We start from the raw sequence: 9545 nt of genomic DNA on the forward strand, positions 1-9545 counted from the left end.
TCATACTTCTTAGGATACTACTACTTTGTGATCCTGAGACATAAATCCACTTTTAAATCTTATCTCACTTATTGGACGTTATTTTAAGTGAATTACCCATGGACAATAAGTTTTAAAATTAAATATATTGAAAATTCCAACAAAGGTAAGAACAACATATTTTTCTACTTTCTTTTTTTTTTTCGGCAAAAATGAAAATCATCTTCTAAGAACTTCCTAAAAATCTGACACATTTATTCTTTTTTGCAAACATGGTGGATTTAAAAAAAAAAAATCACATATGAAATATAAGTTTGTGAAAAAATATATATTTCAAGCATAAAAATCCTGCGAAAATATAATTTGTTTAATTCAAATATATTTCAAATAAATTTAACTTTAAAAAATGTTAAACAAATTTGAGAAAATCGTCAATCTTTCATTTGAGAAACGCCATTACAAAACCTATATCCACCATTTTATTTTATAAAATGTCAGTCTTTGCTATAAAAATAAATATCTATTTGATTTTGTTGGTATATAAATATTTATAAAACAAATTCCTTTTAAATATTTATATATATAAGTACATATTCTAGAATAAAAGAAGAATACTCCTAATAATCAAAGCCTCAAAATTTTATTTTTTTGTTTTAATCTTTTTTCTTTCTTTTTTTTTTGTTCTTAGCATGACTTAAGATCATAAGTAAAATTTCAAAACAATTACATTGAATAAAATTTTATTTTTAGCTGGACTCATTTAATAAAACACAATTTTGGGGGAATGCTATAAAAGTAAATATATATTTGATCTCGTTGGTATATAAATATTTATAAAATAAATTTATTTTTAAAAATATTTTAGAATAATAAAAATATTCTAGTAATCAAAGACTTCTCAATTATTTTTCTTAGCATGACTTACGACCATAAGAAAAATTTCAAAACAATAACATTGAGTAAAATTACAATTTTAGTTGGACTCATTTAAAAGACACATTTTCTTGCAGAATTTTTAGTCTTTGCAAAAGAAATGAAAATATTCAAATAGATAATCAGATTATTACATAGATTTACAAAAAAAAAAAGAAAAAAAGAAAGAAAGAAACTATTTTCCTGTAAAGGTTTTAATCTATTATGCAAATTCTAATATAATCTTTAACAATTTTATCAACATTTTAATAAGAAATAGATCTTGGGGTTGAGTGATTGACATTATGGATAATGTAGCAGACTATGAAATCAGCAATGTCAAGTTCAAATCACATTGCATTAGTTGTGATCATTTATGTGCTTTTACTGTTAGGAAAGGCATGAAACCACAATTGCCCCTGACTCTAAGTAAAATAGCAACTTGTGTTCAATTAATAATATACACAATATATTTATGATAGGTTATGTGTTTTCAGTATTAAAATAAATATAACAACTTTATGATTTTCTGTAAAATAGAAAAAAATCAAATAGTTTCTTTTATGTATTGATTTAAACTAAAAAAGAATATTTGAAATAACTATATTTAGGATATTGTATTTTATGCCTTTTGATATTTACAAAGTTTCCAATAAAGGTAAAATCTGACAAACGATTATTATTATTATTATTATTAAGGTGCCCAGTGTGTTTCCATTTTCAATACCATTTGCAAATATTATTTTACTCCTTAACATCTTTTCCGATTCATACGTACCAGAAGAGAGGAGACAAATAAATATCAAGAAAAATATCAATTCATATTTGGCTCATGCTTGTTTTTATCATTTAAACGAGACAAAATTCAATTGTTTCTCCATTAAAGTAGAAATCTAAAATCAGTCATTTATTTTGTTTTCATACACTTGTCATCATAGAAGTATGTTTTTGATTACTTTCAGGTATTTTATGTTCTTCCTCTTTTGTATGTCTCAAAGAGTCATAGGATACCTAAGTATTATGAACCTTTCTTGTGATAGGTAATCTTGCTATTGATAATGAATGTTAATACTCTGTATATATGTAGACGGATCAAAATTATCCAACATAGTTCATACTAACTGATTTTCAATGTGAAATAAAAATGAAAGACCAGCAAATGTAAGGGAGGTAACTCTAATCAAACTTTATGAACAATAAAAATTGCAGCAAATGTTGATGTTTTGGAAGAAAAGAAAATTTATTTAGAAGTGATGAAATTAGATTGATAATTTTTTTTTTTTACTCAGGAATTCTGACACGAGTCTTTATCAGTGATCACCCACTATTAAAAACAGACCACTTTCCCTGCATTATGAGTAACATGCTTCTCCAGACTTTCACTACTCTGCTTTTACAGATACTCATTGCAAATCACTTCACATTTTCACAACAACTGTTTATGATTGATTTCGTGCTGATAATAACCATTAATCTTTTCTGGAATTTGACTGCTATTAAGCCTCCCCAGGATTCCAATATTTACCATGTGCTTCCAGTTAAAATCTAAATTGTGTGCTTTTCTTCCTTGGTTTTTCTATCCTCATTAACTCTTAATGTCCGTTTTATGTGGTACTAACCAAGGTTGGTTCCATTTTGGTTTTTCATTGGGGATCAGATTATGAGATTTTTCTTATATATCTATCCTAGCATTTTAAGTTTGCTTGGATTAGCATCATGTTTTTTTAATACATTTTTTTTAGTTATGTTCATGCAGTGTTATTTTTTTAAAACTTACTTGTTGGGTAGTGTAACTTAGTTATGCAGGTTTGTTTCTGCATTCAAGTACTTTTATTGATATTTTAGCTTTTTTCTTCAGTGATGTCTTTTGCACGATGTTAATTCGACATCCCACTCTCTATTTGTACCTAAATTTAAATGCAGATTCCACGACCAAAGCTAATTTCCTAGAACTGCCCGTCTGTGAAACACTGTTCCATTTGCCTGCTTCCCAGTCGACTTCTTTATTTTGTGATCTGCTGAAACAGTCAAATTTACTATTTGGCTGTTTATTTTTTTTCTTCTGGTTTACTATTATCACATCTGATCTTTTGGCTTGTATGAGTTAGTACATTTGTATTTCTATGTCTCAGAGGATTCTGCACCTTTCATTTTCAAATACTGTCCACAGTTTGTGTGTGCATTATTTTCTGCATATTTAAAATGCAGTTATTTTTACAGTTCCAAGTGCATTATCTTTCCAAACCAGTCATACCTGTATTTTTATAGTCATTTTGAATTAGTTTGCTAAATTCACTTATGATGTGGTTTACCATTTTATTTCTTTGTCTACGCAGTATTTACCGTTTTTCTGGGTTTTTCTGTTGTTTGTTTTGATTACATTGTTTTGTATAATTGTCACTAGTCATTCTATTTCTCTCTTCAAGTATCCTTTCCACAACTATGTCCAAGTATTTTTATGTACTATTTCCTTCATCAGTCTTATAAATCGCTGTCCTGCTCATCCTATTTTTTTCTCTTCCTTTTGTTTTCTATTTTGCAGCTCTTCATATTGTTCATTTTAGTGGTACTTTTTGTCAGTAGTAATGAAATTCTGTGTTTTGAATTATATAATTTTCTAATATTTTTATTGCATCATCCATACAATTTTCCCTTCTTTCCTTTTACATAGTGTCAGTCAGTTAAGTTTCCATCAATGATAGGTAATACTTTATAAGTATAATATAAAAAGGTATATCTATTTATGTTTACTAAATAATAAATTTCTGTTATTAATAGTTGAATTACCCATTCCAGTAGTGTTTCATAATAGTGAGACGCTTTAATATTCTTTTAAAGAAAATGTCAATTTTATATAATTAATGCTCCCATTAATAAATCTACAATTTATTGAAACTTATACTACTTAACACAATAGTACATATTCTAAAATCTTTCAATATATAAATAATTCATGTAGATTCCCTGATCCTGGATGTAACAGTGTAAAACCAGTCAAACAGACATATATTTCTTATATAGTATAAATTATTATTGTTGTGAATGTAAATTCAATGCTAATCATTTAACTTTGAATAAACTTTATCCGATAATTTTCCTCAAGATAAAAAGCTATTATAATTAGAAGCTTGATCTCAGATACATTCTATACAATCTTAAAATAATTTGGTATTTATACAAAATATGTTATAGGTTATGTAAAATGCTGGTAGGTGGCAATCAAAAATGCAAGTCAATATTTAAAACGCTATAAAATATATAATTATAGAAGAAAATAGTCATCATATGGTAATTTCAATGAAAAATATTATTTTTTTTGTTATGAATAAAATATAATGAAAAATTAATGAAAAATTCTAAGAAACTTTAAGAAAATTATGAATAAATATTTGTTTTTGTAACAAAGAAAATATAGTGCAACAATCGATAGCAAACAATTGTTTTTTTATTATGATTTATTTTAAAGATTTTATTTATTTATCTTTTGCCAATTTCCTTTCAACCATACCAAATATTGGCTTAGGTTAGGTTGTCTTTCTGTTGGGGTTATTTGTAATTTAAGTCACTTTTTCCTCTAAATTTGCAGGTATGGGCACATGTTCAACATTTTATGTATAAGTTTCCTTTTTTTGACAAAAATCAATTTTTGCTTTCAGAAACTGAAGCTTCTGTCTCAACTCTAGTAAAGTAATGCTGACTTTAACTAATTTTGAAATTTATTGAATTTTCTGTAATATTTTTATTTCATTTGCCAATTTTTGCTGCTGGGATTTCATTGGCTAAATCCAGATTTTGCATAAGTGCCAATAAATTAATTGAATGAAAAGTTATACATACATTTAAAAGGAATATAATGTTTGAAAATAAATATTTGTTCGATAAAATGTTGTCTATTATCATTATCCTACAGATATACAGATATGAATAAGTTCATAAAGATAGCATTTTGATTTTTTTTTATTATTTAAAAATATTTGAATTGTAGCTATATACAGGAAGGCAATCTTTGTTTGGAGAAGAAATCGGTATGTAAACAGAACATTTACATAAGTTTAAGTGTTAAATGTTTTACAGAATTTAAAAACCTTGAAATTATCCTTCTATTCCATCTTAGATGATTCGGTCCAAAAAATAAGTGAAATATATCAGAATGTAAAAAAAACAATATTTATTTTTCTTTTTATATGCATAAAATTTAGATAAAGAGTTTACATATTTTCTAGGAATGATTACATATGTAGTCTTTACAGTAAAGAGTAATGAAAAAAATCCCAATAAATTAATTAAAGGAAAAGTTATACACACATTCAAAAGGAATCTATTATTTAAAAATAAATATTTTTTGGAAAAAATATTTTCTATTATCATTATCCTACAGACATACGTATATGAGTATTAACTTAGCATTTGATTTTTTTTAATATATTAAGAATATTTGAATTCTGGCTCTAAACTCGAATCAATATGAGTTAATAGTTTTCTAATCATATTTTATCTTTATATATATATAGGAAGGCAATGTATATGTGTTGAAAAAATCGGTATGTAAACATTTACATAAATTTACAAAATCTAAAAACATTTTCCTTCTGTTTTATCTTGGATCAGTAGGACCATAAAATAAGTAAGATACATTTAGAATGTAAAAAACAAAAAAAAAAAAACAATATTTATTTTTCCTTTTATATGCCTGGAGTCTAGATAAGAAGTTTATATATTTTCTAGGAATAATTTCATATGAAGTTTTGGAGGAAAAAATAATTTAAAAAAATATATATATCACCCTACTATTCTACAAGAAAAAAATCAAACTTTTTTTAAAATCAAATTTTGATGAAAAAATATTATATCCTGAATTCTTTCTTGTTTGTATTTTTTTTTTTTTTTTTTTTTTACAGATCATAAGCTTTAGTGAAAACAAAATGTTGATTAGTACTCTAGTGGTTTTTTCTATTCTGCCCTTTTGCATCAGTATAGACTTGACTTACACAGTGGAGGAAGGAAAGAGTCCAGGTACCTACATTGGAGACATTGCCACAGACTCAAAAGTAATTGAAGATCTAGCATATGAAGACAAGAAACAAATCACATTCAGTCAATTAAAAAGTAAGACTGAAAGTTCCCAATATTTCCGAGTGTCCAAGAAAACAGGTAAACTCTATGCAACAATCACATTGGATGCAGAAGCAATGTGTAAACGTAATGAACAATGTTTCCAACTCATTGATGTAGCTGTTCGTAAAGGAGGATCTTCAATGAGGATTTTAGAAATTAAAGTAATCATAAAAGATATTAATGATCATAAACCAGAATTTGCAGAAAAACAAGTAAATATTGAATTTGATGAAGCTTTTATAGTAGGAACAAAAGTAATAATACCAAATGCTAATGATAAAGACATTGGATTTAAAAATTCAAAGATTAGTTATGAACTGAAAAAGATGAAAAATGAACCATTTTCCTTATATACAGTTTCAAATGTTGAAGGAATTTCACAGGTTGGAATAAAATTAGAAAAAATATTAGACAGAGAAACTAAAGATTCTTATGTTGTACAAGTTGTGGCTAAAGATGCTGGAAATCCTCCACAACAAAGTATATTAAATGTTCACATTTCAGTCAATGATGTTAATGATAATTTTCCAATATTTTCTAAGAAAATGTATAACATTTCAATAAAGAATGAAGAAAGTAAAGTCACACCAATTGCTATTTTATCAGCAACTGATTTGGATTCAGGAAAAAATGGAAGAGTCTCATATCATTGGAGTCATCAAACATCAGAGCAGACAAAACATTTTTTTGAATTAATAGAAACAACAGGACAGATCTTTTTGAAAAAAAAGTTTAACTCAGATGAAGAAATAATACATAAATTATATGTAAAAGCTGTAGATGGGGGAATTCCACCACTTAGTTCTTTGGCAATTGTTTATATAAATGTGATAAGTCAAGTAAACAATGCTCCAACTATTGATGTGAATTTTGTGAGTGAATCGGATGACAACAAAGTTCAAATTTCTGAAGGCAATAAAATTGGTATTTTCATTGCTTATGTGAAAGTAATAGACAATGATGAAGGACAAAATGGAGATGTCACTTGTCATCTTCATCATGATAAATTTCAGCTTCAGAATTTAGGTACAAAGAAATATGAAGTGACACTGAAAAATCCTCTTGACAGAGAGAAAGAAGAGCACCATGATGTTGTGATCAGTTGTCAAGATAAAGGCTCTCCTCCTCTTCATAGTAACAGCAAATTCTCCATTCAAGTGATGGACATCAATGATGTAAGGCCACAATTTACAAAAGACACATTTAAATTCTTCATTGATGAGAATCAAAACTCGAGAATTACTCTTGGCTACATCAATGCCACTGATCCAGACTTGGGAGATGGAGGAAAACTCACATATTCTCTCATCACCAATAACAACAAACACTTCTTACCTTTCAAAATAACCACAAATGGATTACTATCAGCAATTATGTCTCTTGATCATGAGTTTCAACATACTTATCACTTCAAGGTGTTTGTGAAAGACAATGGAACACCATCTCTCAATAACACAGTCAATGTGATTGTTGAGGTCACTGATAAAAATGATAATGCTCCATATTTTACATTTCCCAGTGTTAAACCTTACAATCTACATGTCACATATTACCCTGATGCCAGAAACAAGAACATCACACAGATAAAGGCAGCCGACAGTGATAGTCAAGAGAATGCATTTCTAAAATATCAAATAATCAGAGGCAATGACAAACAGATGTTCACCATCAACCAGTACACTGGTTTCTTAGCTTTCAATAGACAACTCAGCCAACAAAATGCTGGCTCCTATCAGCTTGACATTCTTGTTAAGGATAGTGGTAGGCCAGTTCTATCAGCAACAACTACTCTCTTTTTAACACTCACTATCAGCAACAACACTTCAGAAATGTTAAATGTTGTTCAGCTTCACACTGAAGAGAAGGTGCATCTTAATCTCGTCATTATTATTACAGTCATAGCAGTCACAATAGCTGTCTTCATTACGGCTTCATTATCAATCTGCATCATTCGATGTAATGGTCAGTCAAATGTGGCCTATGCCCAAGCACTTGATCCTTCCAATAGATATGTTGGTGAACAGAGACAACTCATTGCTCCTTCTTACCCAGGAAACACTTGGCCTCATCCTGCTCAACCTTTGCAAATAAACCAAGCATCATCTACAAATACTCCCATAACAACATCAAGAAGACACCTAACTTCTGCAGATGCAATTCCACATAAAACAATACCATCACATGATGTTCCATCACAGGTAAGTAACTAAGACTTTATTTGTATTTTCATAAATGTCCATTCAAATTTTATCTGATAATATAATACAAGCATTTAAAAACAATAAAAAATATCGTTTTTAATTTTAAACCTGTCTTCTTTTGTTTTCCAACACTTCATTACACTTTGTACAGAGTGGAACGATAAAAGTGTTGCCCTAAATAAAACAACACTACAGCTTTATTTGGAAACTTTATTTGATTATGTAGTAGAGCTGACATATATTCAATGTAGTCGCCTTCAGCAACAATCACCGCCTTGACACAGGTCTGGAACTCGGAACATATCTTTTCTACAAGTGCCGGTAGGAGCTCAGCGATTACTCAGCGGATGGCAGCAATCAGGCTGGTTCTGGTGTTGATACCCAGGGTCTGCCAGCGGCCACCTGATTGCACCAGGGAATCAGCATATACTTCAGCACATCTAGGTACATGTTGGTATTGACTCTCAAGCTGACTTCGAAGATGTGAAGTGGCATGATGTGGCCCTCACTTGAAACCACACCAAAGAACATAATCGTGTCTAGAAACTTTGTTTCCATTACCCTGGGCACGTTTCGTGTTATTCGTGGCAATCCAGTGATGCATTTTGAGGGTGCTGGCAATGGTTCTGTTGTCATAACTTGGATCAGTAGAGAGCATGAGTTGTACAGCGGCGCATCTCCAATCTCGCTCATTGAACATGGTGTCACTTTAAGACACGATAGAAGGCTCCTATTACTCTTCGGATCTGTACACAACTGATCAACAAGTAGATGGTCTGCAACAAAAAAAGAAAAGCTTTATACAGGGTGGAAAAATAAAATTGTCGCAATAGAACAGATGCCATGATTCCATTTCCATTTGATGGAAACCGAATCATGGCATCTGTTCTATTGCGACAATTTTATTTTTCCACCCTGTATAAAGCTTTTCCATTTTCATTTGTCGATTTGAAATCATTGATTTACAGTAAGTAAAATTATATTCTGTAGGCATATGCATTTATTCCCACCAGAGTAGTATTTTCCATGAATCAAGATCAGTTTCCAAAATTAATATTCAAGTCTGCAGGAGTAGATTTAATTTTTATCTTTTTTTTTTTTTTTTTACCTGGTAGTCAACACTTATCAAGGCCCGGAAGGGATAAGGGTTATTGCATGTACAGTAATCAATGGGATAGCATCGTAGTAAGCGTTAGTATTTGAGATTTGATAAAGTGTATTACTTAAAGGGGCAGTTCATCAGGAATTTGTTTATGTTGGACTTGAAGACATCCAAGTTGTAATCAGGTGAGAAAGAGGCAAACAGGTTCCACAGTAGTGCACTTCTAAGAAAGAAGT

At 29.3% G+C, this 9545-nt stretch overlaps 1 protein-coding gene across 1 annotated transcript in view; it reads left to right on the plus strand.

The window, feature by feature from the left end:
* The first annotated feature begins 8 nt into the window (after window positions 1-8).
* The window catches only part of LOC145242940 (protocadherin beta-2-like), a 23197-nt gene continuing 13660 nt past the window's right edge, over window positions 9-9545 (plus strand). Inside the window, exons 1-2 of the mRNA XM_080106049.1 lie at window positions 9-145; window positions 5790-8204. Coding sequence (XP_079962175.1) covers window positions 5814-8204 — 2391 coding nt within the window. The 5' untranslated portion in view covers window positions 9-145; window positions 5790-5813. The remainder of the gene's footprint in view (window positions 146-5789; window positions 8205-9545) is intronic.

Source organism: Euprymna scolopes, chromosome 21 (genome assembly GCF_053919585.1).
Source record: "Euprymna scolopes isolate OS-2025 chromosome 21, ASM5391958v1, whole genome shotgun sequence".
NCBI lineage: Eukaryota > Metazoa > Mollusca > Cephalopoda > Sepiida > Sepiolidae > Euprymna > Euprymna scolopes.